This window comes from Penicillium nucicola (assembly GCF_028828085.1).
Source record: "Penicillium nucicola strain IBT 29836 chromosome Unknown utg000006l, whole genome shotgun sequence".
Taxonomy (NCBI): Eukaryota; Fungi; Ascomycota; class Eurotiomycetes; order Eurotiales; family Aspergillaceae; genus Penicillium; species Penicillium nucicola.
The window spans coordinates 1,025,282-1,046,423 of NW_026643130.1; the positions used below are offsets into that span (position 1 = coordinate 1,025,282).

At 48.1% G+C, this 21,142-nt stretch overlaps 9 protein-coding genes across 9 annotated transcripts; 4 read left to right on the forward strand and 5 right to left on the reverse strand.

Moving 5' to 3' along the window:
• Positions 1–300: 300 nt before the first annotated feature.
• fleA (fucose-specific lectin FleA) lies at positions 301–1,464 on the reverse strand (the record flags this gene model as incomplete). The annotated part of the gene is made up of 4 exons (XM_057128770.1): positions 301–700; positions 749–1,107; positions 1,170–1,360; positions 1,434–1,464. 4 exons carry the CDS (start codon positions 1,462–1,464, stop codon positions 301–303), a joined length of 981 nt encoding a protein of 326 aa, XP_056983326.1.
• Positions 1,465–2,781: 1,317 nt separating this feature from the next.
• N7511_006394 (OPT family oligopeptide transporter) lies at positions 2,782–5,164 on the reverse strand (the record flags this gene model as incomplete). Its single annotated transcript, XM_057128771.1, has 3 exons — positions 2,782–4,709; positions 4,765–4,932; positions 4,984–5,164. 3 exons carry the CDS (start codon positions 5,162–5,164, stop codon positions 2,782–2,784), a joined length of 2,277 nt encoding a protein of 758 aa, XP_056983327.1.
• A 1,030-nt stretch (positions 5,165–6,194) lies between these two features.
• Positions 6,195–6,449, forward strand: N7511_006395 (uncharacterized protein; the record flags this gene model as incomplete). Its single annotated transcript, XM_057128772.1, has 1 exon — positions 6,195–6,449. The coding sequence occupies one exon, from the start codon at positions 6,195–6,197 to the stop codon at positions 6,447–6,449; it is 255 nt and encodes an 84-aa protein (XP_056983328.1).
• Positions 6,450–7,304: 855 nt separating this feature from the next.
• On the forward strand, positions 7,305–8,532 carry N7511_006396 (putative glycosyl hydrolase; the record flags this gene model as incomplete). Its single annotated transcript, XM_057128773.1, has 3 exons — positions 7,305–7,763; positions 7,813–8,069; positions 8,121–8,532. The coding sequence occupies 3 exons, from the start codon at positions 7,305–7,307 to the stop codon at positions 8,530–8,532; spliced, it is 1,128 nt and encodes a 375-aa protein (XP_056983329.1).
• Positions 8,533–8,691: 159 nt separating this feature from the next.
• N7511_006397 (glycoside hydrolase family 35 protein) lies at positions 8,692–11,788 on the reverse strand (the record flags this gene model as incomplete). The annotated part of the gene is made up of 5 exons (XM_057128774.1): positions 8,692–8,909; positions 8,976–10,770; positions 10,823–10,931; positions 10,983–11,106; positions 11,164–11,788. 5 exons carry the CDS (start codon positions 11,786–11,788, stop codon positions 8,692–8,694), a joined length of 2,871 nt encoding a protein of 956 aa, XP_056983330.1.
• A 701-nt stretch (positions 11,789–12,489) lies between these two features.
• N7511_006398 (glutathione S-transferase family protein) lies at positions 12,490–13,216 on the forward strand (the record flags this gene model as incomplete). Its single annotated transcript, XM_057128775.1, has 2 exons — positions 12,490–12,875; positions 12,928–13,216. 2 exons carry the CDS (start codon positions 12,490–12,492, stop codon positions 13,214–13,216), a joined length of 675 nt encoding a protein of 224 aa, XP_056983331.1.
• Positions 13,217–13,455: 239 nt separating this feature from the next.
• On the reverse strand, positions 13,456–14,376 carry N7511_006399 (MBL fold metallo-hydrolase; the record flags this gene model as incomplete). The annotated part of the gene is made up of 1 exon (XM_057128776.1): positions 13,456–14,376. One exon carries the CDS (start codon positions 14,374–14,376, stop codon positions 13,456–13,458), a length of 921 nt encoding a protein of 306 aa, XP_056983332.1.
• A 955-nt stretch (positions 14,377–15,331) lies between these two features.
• On the forward strand, positions 15,332–17,328 carry N7511_006400 (DUF4246 domain-containing protein; the record flags this gene model as incomplete). The annotated part of the gene is made up of 2 exons (XM_057128777.1): positions 15,332–15,505; positions 15,553–17,328. The coding sequence occupies 2 exons, from the start codon at positions 15,332–15,334 to the stop codon at positions 17,326–17,328; spliced, it is 1,950 nt and encodes a 649-aa protein (XP_056983333.1).
• An 870-nt stretch (positions 17,329–18,198) lies between these two features.
• N7511_006401 (zinc finger CCCH domain-containing protein) lies at positions 18,199–20,006 on the reverse strand (the record flags this gene model as incomplete). Its single annotated transcript, XM_057128778.1, has 5 exons — positions 18,199–18,861; positions 18,917–19,284; positions 19,349–19,649; positions 19,706–19,753; positions 19,809–20,006. 5 exons carry the CDS (start codon positions 20,004–20,006, stop codon positions 18,199–18,201), a joined length of 1,578 nt encoding a protein of 525 aa, XP_056983334.1.
• Between the last annotated feature and the right edge of the window lie 1,136 nt (positions 20,007–21,142).

The window sequence follows — 21,142 nt, forward strand, 5'->3', positions numbered from 1 at the left end:
GCAAGAAAGACCCAGGAGAGAGAGGTAGTTTTATTGGACGCTAATTTGAAAGAGAAAAGCAACAAGTTGGAAGAATCTGGGGATGTTGCAGTTTTTGTATGAGTCACTGCTACCCTTGACGATACGAGGCCCGGGAACATTTGATTCTACCTGGGCTAAACCATCCACGTAGGACAAATTATTCATTTTGTGTGACTTATGTTATGATCTCAAAATGGACACATTTCATCCAAATCTGCCTCGAAACCTACCTCGAAACCAGCCTCGAAACAGTGTCCAGAGACCCCCCAAACCAAAGAATCAAGCCGGAGGAAGAGCCGTCTTCCCAGACTTCCAAGCACCATGAGTCTTCACAAACTCCGAAATAGCAGAAACCTCCCGACCAGCCTGCAAGTAGACCCGAATCTCCGAGCTAGAGCCACTCATCCAACTAATACAAGCTATCTCCGTACCAGGAATACAATCAGCCTGGAAATTGCCCTCTCGCCACGACTTGCCGTCATGGACCATCTCCAGAACCTTCGTGGCAGTAGTATAGAAGACATGAATACCCTGAACATCCGACCCAGACGCAAAACTGGTGCAAGCAATAGCCGCCCGGGGCTGCATCCTGGGAAACTTCGTAAACCCATCATACCAGCCGCGATTGGCGTCGAAGCATTTCTCCACGAGACCGAGTTCTACATCCTGGAGGTAAACACTAAAGAGATATCGGTATCAATTGTTGTTTGAAGGGTCTGTCACGTACCGAACATGTTGTCTAAGTGCAGTGCACGCGATTTCAGTGCCCGGCATCGCATGTCCGAGATTCGACATCTTCTGCCAGCCGGAGCTTGCATCTACAGAAGAGGTGAGAGAACACTCGACAACGGAACTAGCTTCTTCTGACCAACCTTCAAAGCCAAACTCCTGGATGGTATTATCCGGCAACTGAACATAGATCCGCAGCTCAACATCAGACCCCTTGTTCAGACGGGCAGCTGCAAGCTTTGAATAAGGGGCCGCGGTGAAGCGTTTCTTGTCAATTTCCCCTTCAGCCCACCCACCAGACCTATCATAAGCGATTTCATTGATGATGTTCTCGTTAGAAAGATAGAAAACTTGGATCTAGAAGGGGGCTGTTAGTATTCTTCCGAACCTCGACCCTGACCAGGCCCTGATATGGTAACATGCTGGCTTGCCTTTTCAAGCTGCTTCGAAGTACAGGCTAGGGGCGAGAAGGTCTTAGCAGAGGCAATGGTATTCTTCTCAGTGCCATTGCTCCAGCCGCTCTCGTACACGGTCTCGCGGATTCGGCCTTGGACATCTTGCATGTACACGCGGAGGTGGTCGTTGGAATTGCAGGCTGCAATGGATGTCCCTGATTAGGGGAGAGTATTAGAATCAGCCAATGGGAAAAGGGGGAACGTAGATCTGAATGCTATTCTACACACTGAAGACAATCTCGTGAGCATTTGAAGGCATACTGGCCAGTGAATGAGTTGGAAGAGTTCAAAATTGAGAAGTTGATATCTTGAAGATTGGAGGACCCTCTGCGCTTAATTTATATCTCTAGATTACTACCTCTGATATAAAGTATCAGTATCAACAATTTGTCAATTCCCTACCCGGACACAAAATCCGGATCATCGGAGGAGCTGTGATTGTATGAACCAACGAAGCTATACGTGCAGCCGGCACACGATTGGTCTACCAAACCTTGTTATATACAAGAGCCTCTTACTTCTCCAGAGCAGAATAACAAAAGGGAGGTGTCATCAGAAAAAACCAACTATTCCTGATAACTCCGGTGGTCGAGTTCCCAACATGGTATACAGGTACCAAGCGGAGTAGCCCGTTAAGGACCTGACACGGGGTACAAACACAAGCTCGTCACTAAGCCTTGTATATTAGTTATGCAGATATTGCATGGACAAGGAGATTCAGCTTCAAGAGCTCATCCTTAATCCAGGTGTCTACACACGATTCGTGACGTGATGACTTACTCGACCAAGTCAATTATACAAAGGCGTCGTAAGCAAGACTAATGGGGGCAATTGCTGTACTACAGGAAGTCCAGTGCTCAAGTAGAATCCATTCCTGCTTTCTGTGTTGAGGTCTAGAATCAATAGCGTGGTGAGCTCTAGTGACACAGATAATAATCAAAATTTGGAGGCACGGATATTCAAGATTCGCATTCTGCAGCATTCTGTCGGTTACTCTGAAGCTAAATCACATCCAAATCTGCCAGATTGACAGCTGACCAGTTTAATCAAGCTCAGTGTGGAAAATCAGTTATAGAACCCATCAAAAAGAGGGATTTCATGAATACGGGGTTTGGGGCCAAGTGGCATTCAGATTTAGGACAAGGATCTTGACGCTACGAATGAGCTTTGGGGTTTGTGGAAGGGTGGACCTTGTGCAAGGGTAGAATAATGAGCAAGGAAACTAAATTAGGACCCGGCAACAATAACAAGATAGAAATGACCTGAGAAAGAAGACTCATTGGACAACGTGACGGATCCTAGTATGGGGACGACCAGACGCGAGGATGCACGAACGACGCCTAGTGAGAGATATTTGGCCATCTTGACTGCAATACCATGGATAACTGAATTAATATTGACCAGCAAGAAGACAACCCTAAGAATATCTTGCTGATGAGCTGAAGAATCGTAGAACAATCGCGGATGTCAATAGAAAAAGAAAAAATTTAAGATAGGTAAAAGATAAAAAAGCTGCAGTTCGCAAAGCTTTGAAAGATACAGAATAAGACAACAACCAGAGTTGGATTCCGTTAGATCATTGGCAGTGGTCAGGAGGACCCTTGGGATTTCCCCACCAAGTAGGGAAAGGACGAGGTGTCCCAGCTGCACCAAAGACCGCAAAAGCAAGAATAAACGTCATAAACTGCGATCCTCCATCCAGTGCCGCACCGATCAGGTAATTATATTTGTTGAATATATGAGGAATGCGAGGCCGGATCCAGAGCTGCGCGATCATTCCGACGACTATGCTGGAAGTGACATTGGAAGTAATTCCAAATTGACCAGAAGCCGAGGCAATGATAATTGCTGTGTTGATTGGCCACTTCTTGGTTCGAGGAAATACTCTGCTGATCCCCCAGTGAAGAACAGGTAGGCAGGCACCAATCAGCAGACCCAAAGGCACTATGTAGTACCGGCCGTTGATACTGTACATCTCCTTTGCTAGTGCCCATGTAACTGCTTGGGAATTCAGACCTTGAATTGCAATTCCACTCCAGATATTATTTCCGATTGGGTCAACAAGAATCTCTCGTTTGCTGGTCACGATCGTTGTCATTACAACGTAATTGATGCAAGCGCCGAGAAGAGACCCATAGATTTGGAGAAAAAACATGCTGCGAGTCGGAACTTTGAGATATTGCCCAACTTTGAGCCAAGTAGACACAGCATTAGCAATCGAGATCACCTGGTGAGACCAGCTGGCAAAATAGAGGTTGGCAAGTGGTCGACCAGGATGAATTGCTCCTGCAACCATCTTAGAAATTTGATTTGTAGAAATTCCGTTCCCGTAAAAGGCAAAGAGGAACAATGAGAATGGGCAAATGAAGGCACCCAGTGCAAGCGCGACGATGAACCCCCAGACGGGCAGAGTGGTTTCACCCTTCGCATTTGCCACAACCCCAGCAACGAAGCACAACACGAAAAGGATAAGATACCACCACATTGGGGTCTCCTTATATTTTTTCATGGCTTGATAATGTGGATCAGGCTGAGTTTTGGTCCTCCCATGCATCCAAGCAATCAACATGTCTTTGCTGAGGAAGATGGACACATGTATTATCAGAGCACCGATGGCCATGTTTGAACAAAAGAAGACCCAAACCGCGCTGGATGAAAGGAAAGGTAAACTAGTATCCTGAAGCTTTTTGGAATCTATGATACCGTCTTCGTTCAGAATAGACATGGTATGAAGCACCGTACCGTTCTCCCTGAAAAGAGAGGTTGACATGAAAGGAAAGGTCTTTGCACTCCAGGTATTGCTGTACCACAAGCCAAGCCAAGCCGGATACCAGATCAGGTTACCAAGCCAGCTGTTGAGCTGTTGCCTAAGCGGTAATGCCATGGAACCACTTCCGATGTATTGCCAGTCAAGGGAAAAATTGAGGAAGCCCATCCCTTCGTTTGAAGAGGCACCACCAAAGAGTTTGGTAAAGAGTGAACGGATATCTGCTGGGGCCTTCATTGATGCCAAACAGAAGATCGAGAGACCTGTGAGCCATGTGACGACATAAGAAGGAAAAATCTCCCAAATGGCAGAGCCCATCAAGGTCCAGCCGAACTTGGTCAGACGCTGCCGATTGACAGCTCGGTCAAAGTGAAGTTGCTGGAAGAGGATGACCTGTGGCAAAGTCCCCCAATACACCATTTCAGAAGGATAGACAAGGAGGGGCCGCATGATTCCCGCCATCGTAAATCCACACAAAGCAATTGAAAAGGTAGCAAAAATAGCAGTGGTGGCCGAGACAGTCCGGTTGTAGAGCAGCCGCTCCACGGCATAGACTTCAACACCACTGAGTCCATTATTTGCAGACCCTGCAATCATCGAGGCGATGACGTGCTCTTTGATAGTGAACGGCTGCCCGAAATTGAGAAATTGCAGCACTGATCGTAGCCACTTCCATTTCAATCGGCTGGGCGAGGGGGTGAACACGGCCCAAGCTCCACCACAAATGAAAATCATAACTATCAAGGATCAAATCAGGTTAGGGATTGACTATAAAGTATGGAGCCGACGTACGCTGCAGAAAGACTTGAGAGACGTCAACCCCAACGGGCTTGAACAGATACAGCATCTGGATCACACTCGCGAGAGCTGTAAACATGGAACCCAGTAGGATGGACCGAAAAGTCACAGGTGGATCTTCGTCGTCACGGAGGGAGATGAGGTACTGAGAGACATGGACTCCTTGTAATATGAGTTAGTTGACGAAGGACCAGTGCTCTTCATGGATAGTACCTGTCTCGATGACGGGATGGCCATCAATAAACTTGGTCTCCTCGGAATTCGCCGTCAGCGACTCCGTGTATCTCACATTGTGAGTAACCTCTGGCGCTTTCTCGGACAGGATAGCATTGACGTTAATGAATTGAGAGGCGTTTTTATCTTCTTCCCCCGTGAGGGGATGAATCTGCTCCATTTGTGCGACGAAAGAAGTAGAGAAAAGAATCCGAATTCACCGAAAGAGAAGGTTGAAAAGGAAGAGAGTAGGAAGAAGAGGAAGAGAAAAAGAAGAATGAGAAAGTGAGTTGCCGATGATGCGATTTCCAAATTCCAAGAAAGGAAGGAACGTCCCATTGAGTCGACGATGCGATTCAACGACGCGATAATCAGCTCTCATAACATCAGTCCAGGAGAGAACTCATCAGCCATGGGATAAAAGTTCAGAGAGAATATCACACGCTGTCAGTCACGCAAGTCGTTCAGTGGTAACACATGCTGCATGAGCTGGAAAGAAAGATAAAGCTGCCCTCTATTGAAAAGTGATTTATTCAGTCTGAGTGATCCGTAATACTCAGTAATCCTGTGAAGCAGTTCGGAGTAAATATAATGACCGTGATATGATACCATTCAGATGATCACAACGTCGGCGAATATGCCTACTGCGCCATCAAGAGCTCAGCAGAAGTCAACACTAGAGCCATACCTAACTTCATATCAAATGTAAGTATACCTCAGTTGTTTGTTAGACATATCCAACGTCACTTGAAAGGATCTGTTATACATGGCAGTTTGGGAAGTGTGACCTCAATGCCAGGATGTACTACAATCCCGGCTCTTTCTTAGCATATCCCTAGCCTATGAGAAACTCCGAGAAGAAGTCCGTAAGAAATGTCAATTTTCTCAACAAGTGATACTATTGTAAAGACATAGTTGGCGCAAATCGTTCTACTCGACGCACCGTCGGGAAATAAAGCGTAGTGTTGACTCCTGTACTTGTCAATCAACCGTAGCTGAATGTGACAATTCCCATGTGATCTCAAGTAGAAGAATATAAGTTCAATCTGCTCCCCCGTAAGTGAGACAAGGTTGAAATATCCCTCAAAGTAGGGAAGGGATGCCGAGTCCCGTAACCAACTCAGCTAATCACCCCGACGCGGTGACCGATTCTCCATGCTCTCATCATGCATCGAGACACGATGAGAATATGCCGAGTGATGTGATCAAGAATGACCAAAAAGTCAATTTGGCTCTCGCAACATGCTGTTTCATCGACTGAAGCGAACAGTGCTATCGGATGGCTGGAACACACACAAACTTTATCATTCCCCTGCCAACAGCTCAACAGCTGGGTTGAAGGAGTGGGACTGATCATGCAGCGGACTGAATTCTCCCTTTGGCAGAGCAGCGGCTTGCATGCACATGGAGGAGGAATCGAGACACCTGGCTACCACGGGGACGACGATGGAGCCCTGGAACACTGAGCTGCTTCTTGCTGACGTCAGTCAAGCAATAGTCCGATTTCACGTGCATCTCAGACAATGTGTGTCTCAAGTGGTCATTGCCTTGGGACAATTTCTAAGCGAAATGCACCCGAGCGCATGAAGGGCAGAGAGGTGAATATGCGGTAACATTACTTGGTGTCAAGTGCATTGCATAAGGTGAGAGGTTTGACCAACGGCAGCCAAATCAACTGATCGGGGCTCAATTATTTCCGAAGATGATCACTGACAGCTGGCCAATGATATCGAACGACTGTTATCGCTTAAATGCCAGCGCGTGGAGCGTCTCCAGTGGACTTACTCGGAGGATAGGGCCACCGAACCGCAGCGAAGAACTGCCAGCGGGCGCCAGATAGCTCCGAAATCATGCTCAACTCATGCGCAGCTTCCCTGTTCCCTGGAGAGGCAGACAAATAGCGGGACCATCAGCTTGCAAGGGGTGGAGACGCTAACGATCGCAGCTATACACCACGCATCAAATTGATCGCAGCAGCGAAACCCCCTTGAATGAATGCCATTCGCAACTTGGCCGGGGTCCGGGATGTTCTGCAAGGCTGGTTTCTTGGAAGACGGCCCTACCATTTGCCCAAGGTTCAGTTTTACAGCGGCAAGACGATCATTGCAGATCAGGGGTTGGACGATGCGCAATAGTGGACCATGGAGCCTGTCGCCAATCAAGGCACCGCGAGACACAGGAATGCACATTTGTTTTGGGCATGCAATGATGTATCCAGGAACCTGACTGGAAAATCGGTGCTATCTTATTTAAAGCGAAGATGTGCTGCCAGTCAGGGATTCTCGATAGGATCGGGTTTTCTGCGCTGACTTCCTGACACAATGCTGTTTTCTCGCAACGTTCTTGCAGTCTCGCTGCTTTTGACAGGCTCTGCTGTTGCTGACGATGCGCGATCGAGAGCTCAAGATGCGCTGAAGACCCTCCAGACCTGGTATAACCCCCAAAGCGGTATCTGGGATACCTGCGGCTGGTGGGATGGGGCTAGCTGTATGACTACTGTCGCAGATTTGGCTGCTCTAGATCCCTCTGTGATGGATACAGCGACTTATGTCTTCAACAACACATTCAACGTGGGACCGGTGTCGAATCCAGCGCCCGGTCCGGAGAAGAAGACCGTCTTCACTCGCGATAGCCAGGGTTCTGACGGTGTCAATGTCACGCAGTGGCTCGATCAAGCATACGATGATGATGGATGGTGGGCTCTGGCATGGATTGCTGCCTATGATGTCACGAAGGAGCAGACCTATTTGGAGCTAGCCGAGGGAATTTTCGAGAGCTTGGTATGTCGCATCTCAACTTTTGAAGGGGCCTTACACTGACTGTTTATAGGCCGCAGCCTGGGGCACCAACTGTGGTGGTGGTGGTATCCCATGGAACCCCACAAGCACCTACGTCAACTCAATTACGAACGAGGTATTCCTCTCCGTCGCAGCACACCTAGCCAACCGAGTCCCAGACCAAAAAGAATATTACGTGCGCTGGGCGCAAAAGGAATGGGACTGGTTCAGGGCCCAGGGTTTCATCGGCGAGAACGGTACCATCAACGATGGTCTATTGGAGAACTGCCAAAACAACGGAGCTACAGTGTAAGTGCCCTAGTCTGATCTTGGCTTGCAATTTGACTAACCTTTCTTCAGATGGTCCTACAACCAAGGGGTTGTTCTCGGCGGCTTAGTTGAGCTGAACAGAGCTGCACCAAACAATACGCTCCTGCCAGCTGCCAACAGAATTGCCAAAGCAGCCATCAAAACCCTGGCGGACTCAAACATGGTCATCCACGAATTCTGCGAGCCACAGTGTCTCCCCGATGGAACCCAATTCAAGGGGATATTCATTCGCAACTTGCAAATGTTGCACAAAGCGTCTCCGGATGAGACTTACAAAAAGGTTATCCTAAACAGCGCGAATAGCATCTGGCAGAATGATCGCGACGAAAAGGGTGGACTCGGTGTCAACTGGGCTGGTCCCATCCAAGCGACAGTGGACGCATCAACACATAGCTCGGCACTCGATGCTCTGGTTGCCGCCATCTCTCTTAATCTTGTTTAGCCAAGGTGGCCGGCTTGCTTTTATTTCTTCTCTTATTTTCTTTTCGTTTTTTGCCCTTCTTTCGGTCTAAAAGTCCCGTGGTTTCGATGCATGCATATAGATTCTTGGGTCCTCCTATATACCAATTTCGATTTCTGATCTCTCAAGACAATCTTTATTCTAGTAAGCGCCTTCTCGCTGTACCCACGTAGGCTGGGGTGCGGGCTGGGGTCTACTATAGCCGGATTTGATGACGGATGTGGGCACTAATTTCAATCCTCCCAGCGTTGCACCTAGCCTGTCCTGTGCCCAAAGAGTCAAAGCTATGAAATTCTCACCCTGGTGATTGAGGATTCCTTCAGGAACAGGGAATGCCTTTTGCGGACCGAGATTGTTTACTGCGAAATTAAGGTTAGTGGATTAGGTATTTCAAACCATGGAACCATGAACAGATGCGGACTTACTATACTTCCCGAATTGGTACCCGTTGATGAAAAGCTGACATCTGTAGTTGTTTTGAACATCTTCCGAGCTGACCTGGGAAGAATTACGGAACACGATACTCATCGGAACATCCCATCCATTTGAGATATCGAGGTGGAAAGATGCCGTGTAGAAGCCAACGCCCGCATGTGACATGCCGTCTTTCACCGGGCTTGACTTTTTCCACTTTGAATCTGGTGGACTGGGATAATGGTATCCTTGTCTCTCGGCATACATGCTACCTTCATTGAGAGGACCACGGACTAGATCCTGGTAATGCTCTCCGCCAAGATTACCTGTCAGCTTCCACGAGACATCGGATTGGTCGCGACCCGAGATTCCAAAGTTAAGAATACCCCTCGGGAATTTAATTGCGTCAGTACCAGGTGCCTCCTCATCCTGGCCCATGTGATCAATCAGAATGGATAGCACGTATGGGGTGTCTCGTGACAAAGCTGATGGCAATGATACGTTATGGACGATTGTGGAGTTGGCGCTCGACCCAGCCCAAGAGCCGAGGAATGTGCTGTTCAGCCAGATGGAATGCCCGAAGCCTATGCCACCCGATACATTCAGCCACACGTTGGATTCCTGGCCGTTGGCGTTGAAATGACCGCGATAAAACAGAGACCCAGTGTGATATCCATAGTCCATGGAGTACAGACTAGTCGGGGTGCTCAATGCCCGCGGATTGTGAGTCGAATTCAGTATACACGAAGTCCAAGCTGAGTCGTCGTACGACGAGATAATCTCAGGGAGAGAATTAAGGAACTTCCATTCGAGGTTGGACAAATCTGGAATGTCAAGCTTAGGAGGGCTGTATTTCACAGTCCCGGAGATCTTCCCATTGGATACTTGAGAAGTTTCCAGCTCTTCTCCATTGAACGTAATACCTTGCAGATGCTTAGCTGGACTGGAGATGATCTCGATCTCTGTCGTCGCATTCACATCACCGGTCAAACGAAGATGCTTGTCTATCAGATCCGCTGTACGGATAAGATATCCGGCCTTGAGAATTATCACGTCCTTGGAGGGCGATGAGAAATTTCCAACCGGGCTCGAAGCAGGTAGCTCCATTACCCAGTAGTTGTATGCATCATTCCGCCAGAGTAGGTAAATCTCCAGGTCAGCAACTCGGACGATGCGTCGGTCTGGGGTAACATGCCACTGTAAAACCCAAGAAGCCCCGCGTCGTTCAATGGAGATGTCTTTCCCTTCGGTAACAGTCGGCTTTCCAAGATGGCTAGACACAGCAAACTCGTGTGTTTCTCCTGCGCCCCCGTAGAGAATTAGCACACGTGCCGATCCGGCTCCTCGCGCCCATGTGAATATCTCTGCGGAGGAGTAGATCAGGTTGATGCCGCCGACATCGTAATCTGTAACGTGGAATTTGGAATCGCGACCGTTGAGGGTCAGCTGGCCTCCTAGTTGAGGAATAGTGATGTTGCCAATACTCGTCGTGAGAGTGAGAGTGTACTGAGTTTTATCAGTGGAGGTGAAGTCAGCATGTCTAGCAACATAAAAGTTCGTTTGTGTTCCATTGCCAATGAGAGAAGTCACAGCGATTTCAGCTGGTGCACCATAAGACCCGTTGACTCCCAAATAGGAAGTCGCTGTCAAATAAGCTGGTGATACTTTGAGGAAATTTGCTTCAAGTTTCTGTTCACTGTATTTCTCGCGCAAAACTGTCCGGTCTTCAGCGATGGCAGCTCCATAATCGTAGGATGTATCGCCGCCCATGTATCCCAGGTTGCCCCAGTTGGTGCCACCGAAGGTCTTGAATGGGGTCAGATATGCAAGTACTTGGTCAGAGAGTACAGAGGCTCACCATATAAATGTTGAGAATTTTCACCCCGAAGCTGTAGTTGTTCTTGTAAACCACCCTAACTGCCTCCTCGTTCACCAACTGGCCACACATGTCTTGGTCTACTCCTCCCCTGGAATTCAATTAGTTCATTCATCTTGATAAGTGGATGATTAGAGCTTACCATCCTTCTCCAGAGCCACCCTGGAATTCAGCAATAGCGAAAGGCGTTGTTGAACTATATTGTTCATGTAAAACTTGCCAGTTATAAGGGAACCTATAGGTTGGCCAAACGGTAGGATGCGCGCCTATTCCAAATGTCAGTATTGAACCATAGAACCACATGCTATATGATGTATACTAACAGTCATAACGCATGGGGTAAGAGTCAATGCCGTAAATGTCCACCTCTCCCACACTCGATCCCGGCGCGAAGTACCCCAGGTCCAAATTATCATTGACAATCAAAGGGACAGTAATACCCAAATCAAGTAGTTGGCTTTCCACATAGGCCATATACTCGCTATTCATCTCGCTCGGAAAATCAGTCACACCTGGCCACGTAGAATACTCATTCTCGGGCTGAACCATGATAACCGGTCCGCCATGGGTTATCTGGGCGCGTTCAATAATCTGACCTAGGGTGGAAACATATCGTTCTGTCGCATTGAGATATTCAGGCTCATCAGATCGGATGACTGCTTGCTGTCGGAGAACCCATCCGGGTATCCCACCACCGGTGGTTTCCGCGTTGATGTAAGGTCCTGGTCGAGCGATGAGGTATATGCCAGTCTGTGTTGCAGCATTGAAGAACTCCTCCAGACTCCATATTCCGTCTGTGATGACCTGTCCCGGGTTCCCTTCGAGGAGGCTCCAGTCTGTGTAGAATGACACTCCTGTGAAGCCCATGCTTTTGATTTTCTGGAATATATCAAGCCAGAGGCCTGGGACTGGGAGGCGGAAGGGATGGAACTCTCCGGAGAAGAGCATGAGTCGCTCGCCTCGAACTATGATTGAGTGTTGGTCCCATGTTACCTATGATATACGTATCAGATCGTGGATGGGATGAGGGGCGACAGAAGTCGGCCTACTAGGTTTTGTAGTTCATTGCTTTCAGCGCGAATCTTGAGGCCACCGGAGCAGGGCAGCAGAGACGCAGATACTAAAAGTGAAGTGATGAATTTTGCTTTGGTGAGTAACATTTTACTAAATGTCACTGTTCTGTTTCCTTCAATTAAGAGTGTGCATCAACCGTAAATACTCCCAGCATAAGGAAATGGTAGATTCAGACCTGCAGTAACAACTGATTTGCTTCCATTTTTGTCTTGATCAAAATCCCCATCACCCCGCATTGATATCTACTCCGCATTGCCTAATCGACATAGCCGGACCAATATGCATTCTGATTGAAGGAATTTTAGCTGTTTAACCGGCAACACGGCAAAATGCAGCCCTGCACATTTTCTCAGACCAAATCTTGAAGGGGAATTTACCTTCTACTAGAAGAGTATTCCCAAAATGCGCTAGACACCAGCCAGGCTAAATAAGCTCCTTCAATTACCCCAGGTTTCTCCGAACAACTTACATCATGCTTGCTTCATTTGCCATCCAAAGTAAGAGCCACTCCAGGGATCTCGTTTGAAAATTCGCAAAATGAAAGTAACCAATACCCTCCGAATTCCCATCTCAAAATGGGTTCTCTCGTAAAACCTATCATCCTGCATGCCCACGCTTCAGGCCCAAATCCAATCAAGGTTGCAATCACCCTCGAAGCACTCCATATCCCGTACACCGTGAAACAATGGGATTTCGGAGACAATCCCGAAAAGGGCGTGAAGGGCGCCGCATATCTCCAAATCAACGAAAACGGACGCGTGCCCGCCGTTGAAGATCCCAACACCGGCGTTATCGCATGGGAATCTGGCGCTTGCATGAATTACATCCGACGCGTGTATGACAAGGGGAATATGATCGGTCCTTGTGGGGACTTGGCGCAGGATCTGGTTGATTTTGAAAAGTGGGAGTACTTCTTGTTGACGACTTTGGGTCCTATGACTGGGCAGACGACTTGGTTCAAGTAAGTTGGTTGGAGTTGTTTGACGTCAGTTGTGTATATTGACTTTTTGCAGGAAGTTTAACCCTGAGAAGAATGATAATGCGTTGGAGAGATATACTGCTCAGACTTATCGTTGCTATGATGTGCTTGAAGGTCAATTGAAGAAGACTGGTGGCGAAAGTGTTCTGAATGGCCGTGTGTCTGTCGTTGATTATCATTTCGAGCCTTGGTTGCATAGTTATATGCTTGCTGGTCTTTCTCTTGACAAGTATCCTTTGATAAAGAAATGGCTTGCTCTTATGCAGACTCGGGAAGAGGTGAAGGAAGCCTACTTCAGGATCAGAGAGGAGAACTCAGTTTAGAAGCTATGAATTACAAGGGGGGAAAAAAGGAAATTGATGCAAAAGCCGTATTTGATGCGTTGACCAAAGTGTGTATGCACAAAAATAACAAAATCAAACGTATACTGATAGAATATCTGGAATTTCATAACGACTATCGTCCTCGGGATACACTCCGGGTTCTAGATTGAAGTACTACCAATCCCGTAATATCATACACGAGAACTCACACAAGAAACCAAAAGATCATAACTAACCGGTCAAAAGAACCCTCGGAACATCACAAGTATACAACATAAAAGCCTTGCCATCACAGGATCTACTCGGCATCTTTCACCACGAATATTGATCTGCAACGCTTGATGCATAAGCCTAGGCTCACCAAGCGTCTCATCCCGATTCTTCCTCCACTTGATAAAAGCATCCTCTGACGAGTCATCCTCAAGATACCGATTCTTCTCCTTCTGCTCAGCAATTGTACTAAACGGCAAAGGATTACGAGCCGGATGCTCGCTACTCGGCTTAGGCGGAAAATCATGGCCAGTATATAATTTGGTCTCTGGCGGAAACGAGAGAAGACGCTGCATAGAATGAAATTGGGATTGGGGATTGCCACCAGGGAAATCGCATCGCCCATTGCCGATGCCCGCATTGAACATGCAGTCTCCCGAAAAGACATTATCTCCTAGCTTGTAACCTCCGTGGTCGGGCGTGTGGCCTGGCAGGTGGAGAGCGATGCCGGTCATATTTCCAAGGTGGAATATCTCGTCCGGTTTGAAGAGGTGGTCGAAGGCCGTGTCGATTTCGTCTTTGGGGATTCGGTATTTGTGGGCGTAATAGGCTTGGACTACTGTTATGTTTTCTTGGATGCAGATCTGGGCGTGGGGTTGGCCGTGCGCCCAGAGGGTTTGTTGGATGTAGTAGGATGCCGAGAGATGGTCGCCGTGGGCATGTGTCTCTAGTAGCATTATGACTGTGTAGCCGTTTTTCAAGATGCAGTCAATAAGAGCATCTGCGGCCTGGGACGTGATGGTGAACAGAGTTGGCTCGAAGTTCAGAACTGGGTCGATTATCGCTGCTTCTTTTGTTTCTGGACAGGCTACTATATATTGCCATGAACATGTGGTAGGCTCGAAGACTGGGTGAACTGTAGGCTGAATTCCATCGACTGGCTTTGCCATTTTGTGATTTTGCAAGCGGCTGAATGGGGAGAAGTGAGAATTGTTGCAGGTTATGGCTCTTGGTAAACATTACGTATATATAGGTCATAGCTAGGTAGGTGCTCACGCCTAATCTATGGTTATAATGACGGTATCACAGATAGGCTTGCGACATAGCAGTTTAAGCTTCAGTCCATGGTTTCTTTTTCCGAGCGAAGAGATCAAATAGAAGGAGCCTGCGGTTTCATTGTGTGGGTTTCATGTAGGGACAATATGCTAGAGTGGCAACTCTGATCTAATCTAATCTAACCCTCTTACTACCATGACTTCCTCACTATAGCACGCGCAATCATCTCCGCATCTTGCAGAGTGTTCACACTCAGTCTGACTCGCTGGGTAATCTGGCTGCCTGCAAGGCCATATAATTGCCGGTGTCTCAAAATTTAGGAATGTAAATGAAGTGGCCGGTGTCGTTGTCGAGGCTTGCAGCCTGTGTACTGTATTTAGGAAATAGACTGAGGCCAGCTCACTACATCCTGTGGCTGTCTGGGATACATAGTAGCCAATGACAACTTCAGTATGGAAATATAATTTAAATTGACCCTCAATCATAGTAAAGTATTCCGTAGAGTTGGTTGGGTTATTGATTTGGAAACAATGGGCACTACCCTAGGGTAAACCCCCTTGAACATTTCAAATTCCCTGAACCGACAATTGTAAAGAGCCTGCCTGAATTTTTAAAATTCGCCTCTCTTAAGATACGAAATTAGAATGTCGCATCGCAGGGACTATCGAGACTTGTCAGGACTCGGGATGGCGGCTCGCTTATGGAACCCGCAGGGGAAGTCAAGCTGATTTCATTTTCCATTTCATCCATCTTCTCCTCTCTACCTCGTTCAAATTGAGCAGATCAAATCTCCCCACTTAGCTCTTTGCAGAACCTGTGGAGAACTATTTGGACATTTGTCTTTTTCAAATGGCGCCGCTCAACAACGACGGCCATGGTCCGCTTCAGGTTCCAGGATTCAACTCCATCCCCCTGGATTTCCAACTGCCCCTCGAGGCCCGCTTTGCCCATGGGTTGATTGGCTTTCGCCACTTGCATCGGCTGACCAAGCGGGAGATGGCCATGCTCCGGCTCATGTTACATGTCACGGAGCAGCCTGAGTGGATCCAGATGAGACTCTATTAGCGCAGTGGTACCAAGACGCCAAGGAAGGAACTGAAGGGTTTCTTATCAGTCCCGTCACATGGGATTGGTGCCTCGCGGAACTACGCGACAAAGCGGAGATGTGGCAGACAACGGGCCATCTCTTGGTTTTCGACAGCTCCTCTGCTTTGTGTCAGGCCGATTTGTCAAAATTGGCAGGAGAATTGCAGACAGAGATTGCCCAGCTAGGGTCGCAACAAGATCATGGTTCTCATCTTGTCGATCCATCTCTATTTCCGCTAGTGTACGACCGTTCACATGTACTAGTCCAGGGTGGAGAGGTTTCCTTAGAAAACTTATGGAAGTTACCTGGTCAGGTTGCCAAGGATCTGCCGATCCGCCGTCCCTTGAGCAGAATAGAACCGGGGCTGGAGGAGTCCCGCTACATGAAACGGGGCGACTACGAAAGTTGCTGGTCCAATCGGTTTCAATGGCTTCCCTGCGAAGTGCAGTTCGAGCCCGAGCCGCTAAATGACACCAGTGTTCGGATTACATCCTATGTGAACAATCTCCATCCGCAGCGCCATAAGGGTCTGTATAGACAGCTTGAGCGCCTCATCGGAAGTGCTGTCCCTTCTTGGAACGACATTCTGTTCTACGGTAACACCCGTGGACGCCGTCCGCCACGTATCTTGACATATGGCTGCGAGGTCCACAACCGAGACGAAGATCACGAAGTATTCAATTTGGTATTCAGGTGGCTCACCTGGACTGTGCAGTGTGCTTCTTATGAAGAGTGGCAGGAGCGTTGCGATATTGCCCGTGAATACCTCGCAGGGCCCGAGCCACCAAGATGGAAGCAGGCCTGCATGAGCTACGGAGCTCGATGGGAAGACATGACCAAAGCGATGTGGGACATTCCAAAACACGTGCGCATTGCTCTCAATTCGAAAAGAAGACGAAAAGCTTGGTTCGACCATCCCGAGCCCGGTGTCTCATGCACCTACGAACAATGGAGACAAGGTCAATGTACAGGACGCGCGATCCATCCGCAGCGCGTTGGAAAGTACCCGGATCCACAAGACCATCACCATGTTCCAGTGAGACTCGAGCAGCGATTTCGGCACGAAGGTCTCCAAGTCGTGGTGGAAATTACTCGCATTGAACTCACGCCCGAGAATCCTGTGTATTCTGGAGAAAGCCACTTCCACATCGAGGGCCTCCGCAACGACCACATTGTTGCCACCAGTTTATATGCGGTGCAATGCAAGAATGTAACGCAGGCCCGCGTGGTGTTCCAGCACGAGGATCAAGTCGATACGGATGAGCTTCAATGCGAGGTCCCGGAGGCGCTATCGCTTGTTCTAGATGTTGGAGCCTGGCCAAATTACGAAGAGCCCCCTCGCGCACTACATACTTTCGGATCTGTCGGGACTACAGAGGGCCATCTTCTGAGCTGGCCTAATACTTATCGGTCGAAGCTAGAGTCATTTCAACTAAGGGATGCCAGTCAGCCCGGCCATATGACCCTTGTCAAACTTCGCCTGGTGGACCCTCACTATCGGGTTTGCTCCACACGGAATGTTCCGCCCCAGCAGCATCAGTGGTGGGCCGCGGCGGCGGAGCAAGCATCGGATCTGGATAAGCGCTTGCCACGAGAGCTGGTACTTTCCGTCATGGATCAAACGGACTGCTGGCCTATGTCTGAGCTCGATGCACGGCGCTTACGAGAGGAGTTTCATGGTGATCATGAACGCGCTCGAACGGCGATCGATAAATGTGTGGGGCGCAATAATGCTCTTTTGCTACTCCAGGATGTATGAAGGAAATTTATTCTAAATGCCTCACATCGAATTGTTCTTCTGTTTAGACCCTGATGATTTTTCAAACGACTATCACCAATTATGTTAATAACCTCTTAGGTGCTACTCTCTTTTCTTGTCTAGTATATCAGGGAAGAGCTGCCCCACCGGCTCGGCTCCGGTCCGCCAGCGTCCAGGATTCGTCTTAGCGCCCTCAATTTCGCCTATTTTACAGGATACTGTAAATAAGTTAATCGTTATTCAAATGTTTAGACTCACCCGATTTAGAAGGTTCCTGACTCCGAGTCCTATAGGAAGTTATCCTATAAGGAGTACCGTAAGTCCTCTTCGTACCGATCGTTATTTAATAAGCTAGCGTTTATAGATAGGAAGTAGGGAGCTTGGTAACATATTACCGGTAGCTATTGGAGATCTCTGATTCGTACATATACACCACGTCAGAACGCCTCTGCTACTATTAGTCTTAGCTGCATGCTACTAAGCAGTGAGAATTTTAGTCAAGTCATTTTGATTGAGAAGCTGCACAATAATAATTGAAAGGACAGTGTTAGAACGATTTTCTGTCGTTTACCATTGAGATTACCCGCACCTACGGCGAAGGTAATAAAAATAGGTCAGAAACAATATTGCTGACCCGGAAGATCCTAAATAGTCTTCAAACCTGGAAGATTTGTGTTTCCAACCCGTTTCTATCCCATTGCAATAACCTTCTTAGATGCGTCTTTTGTTTAGCACCAAAAATCCACACGCTGTCGTATTAATCCGACGTTTCTCACATACAGAGACACCCCGGCTATGTGGGGTTAGTTGTCAGTAGGCGAGCATAAGAAAAAGAAAGTTGCGTCTTCGGTAAAAGGTTTCATCGCAACTCTAAGCAGCGAAGAAAGATCTCGGAGAAGGCGCCCGGGGAGACTCATCGCTGATGGACCATTGATCAATTTCACTCTGGTCAGATGGCACATCCCATCGAGCGACTTTAAGATCAAGAGTGTGTGCGGCCTGGTTGAAGCGGCATTGCCAGCTCTTGACGGCCTTGCAGCCGGGCTTCTGGCATAAATGTCCCATATAACATTTGATGGATCGGCACGCGCCAGCTCTAGAGCAGGGGTGCTGGAGGAGCATAAATCGCAGTACCTCAATGATCGTGTTAGACACATCGCTGTGATCATACGGGCAGCTCATATCACCACATTCTCCCGACAGGTGGTAGCTGTTGCAGACCTTGGCTTCCTTTGCTCGAGAGTGATATTCATCAAAAGCCTCTCCTGGTGGGGGAGGGATATATGGGTCGATACGGTGCCCATCCTTAGTAACGGGAATAAATTCCTCGGTTTTGATGCTTGGCAGAGGAAGTGCTGTTCTAAAGAATTCTTCCGTGCGGCCAACTGTGGGGGAGGCCCACAAATGCTTCGGTGAATCGTGTTTAGGTGAATCACCTGAGTATTTAGATGAGGGTGGGTTGGGAGTGTGATTCAATGACTGATTTGGCATGATGTGTTGCTTGTTACAACTATTGCCGAACTTGCAGATACCCTAATTCCCTATTAGTGGTCTGGTTCCTTGAGATGAGCTTTCCAATGATACACACCTTTTGGAAGTGCTTGCAGACCGTCTTAATTCCATATGTGCCATTTGTGCCATTTGTGCTGTGTGTGCCGTTCAAGCCATTCGGGCCATTCATACTATTGACGTGGTTTCCGTTGATAACCTTGCTAGAGGCTGGGCCGGTGGGTGGCTTGCTGTTAGGTAGAGGGGTGTTCATGAATACGGTAGGAAGTTCCTTGATAGGCAGGTCCAGGGCTTCGAATTCCCGGTGAAACCCGGCAGCTTTGATGAGGGTGATACGGTCACTTCTGCCTCTATAGGGAGTCAGTAGGGAGCCGTATCCAGTGTCGTGACAGCCAGCAAAATAGATGTGGCGGCATTGATTTAGCTCTGCAAATAGACGGAACATTTCTTGATTTGGGGGACAAAATTAGTGAAAGAACAACAAAAGCGCAGGGTTCAAACAGCTCAATACCTCTGATTTTGTAATCACTGCCCTCCTTCTTCTCTGCAGCATCGACAAAATCAAATAGCGCCTGCGCACGTGTAAAAGAAGAAGTAAAGGGTGACAAGGACCGAGCCTCGTGGCCAACATGTCCAGCTCGGGCTAGAGCTTTCGATAACCCGAGGACGTTTGCATAGACACGAACCATGATCTGACATTGCTCTGCTTGCATGCCCATTGTGGAATGCATCAATTCCCTAATGGAATCGCTTAGCTCACGAGCTGCGTTGATGCCTCCTTCACTGCCATTTTTCAAGAAGTGCTCCTTGAACTAGAAGGTGGTCTGTTAGTCAATACGCGACGCCGACTTGCCCGAGGCAGACTCACGAGATACCCATCACCGTCTACGAGGACAAGCACAAAAGGATTGCGCTCCTATTAGAATTGTTAATCTCTGACTTGAGCTTGCTGGGTGTTTACCAATTCGTACCTGGCCTCGGGCTTGTCTTTTGTATTTCTCACGGCCTTCTTTCACCTCCTCATAGTCACTTTTCAGTGCGCTATAGTCATCTAACAAACTCTGGAATTGCCCCAGCAGACTCTGGAGATTGTCATGTTGTTTTTGCTGCTCTGTTGATAAAGATGATAAATGGTGGTTCAACGAATCTATATCCGAATCCCTCAGCATCTTGTCAGATATTCCGGGATAGCATGTGCTTGTCCCACAAGCCTAGCAGAGTTGTTACAGACTACCACCATTCAATCGAGGAATGGTTAAAGAAGAAGATGGAGCGCTTTAACAAAGTGAGATGGGGGTGGCCTGGTTATGGTGGGGAAACGATTTATTTGTCAAGCCGAGTTGGGCGGTCAGGCCTATCAGGTGACGTGCCGCTTCCTGTATGGCCGGGTTGACATCTCTCTCAGTCTCTGTGCTATGACTACCTGCCTTTGCATATGCTAAGTGCTGGGATTTGCAAGTGCCCAATTTCAAAGAGCTAGGATCATGCCTAGTTCCATGTACCCCTCCACAATGCCCAAGAGTGATCCAGTGGAATCAATAAACCCAAAACACTCAATTACTTGGCCTTCGGCATGCCATATTACCATGGTCATTAGCTCTCTGGTTTTTGAGAGATTGGATTGGATACCAAATGGATGATACTTACCACAGAGGAATTAACCACCTCAACGCCCAGAGAAGGTCGACGAAACCAAAGACGCGATCAATAGCCACAAACCCCTTATCTCGCTTTCCATACTTCTCAACAATCCCCGCCCACGCTTTCCGAATCCTCTAGCGTCTTCGCCTAATTCGCCAAAGCGAATTGGAATCGAGCCGCGCGGGAGGGCCATAAATATGGGGCGGATCATAGGGAAGCGTGAATGTTGAGTAGGAGGCTTCATCTCTAGTGTTAGGACTGTCCACGAAATCTGAAAGTGCCCAGTCAACCTGGACCAGAGCGTGCTCCAGTGAGAAGGCATTCATCTGTTGAATTGAAGGTCTCGTTCTTAGTCTCTTTTAAGGACTGCTCACTCCACGAGATGGCCTTTCGCCTATGCGCTCCAAACCGACCCGTTTGTTTCCCATGCCTCAAGGCCACTAGGAAATTGGAGAGGCTCGTCGAAATATTCCTATACTGTGTGGCATAAACTGCTAGGATATAGCACAAGTTTATCGCGGCGCCTGGGACAAGACCCGCAATGAGTGATGGTCCCGTGGTGTTCCAGCGTATCTGGTACTTTTGGGCGAAAGCTTTCAGGTAGTTCTCCTGGCTGTATAACCGACACATACAATTTTGAAAAAATTGAGAAGAGGAGTTGATC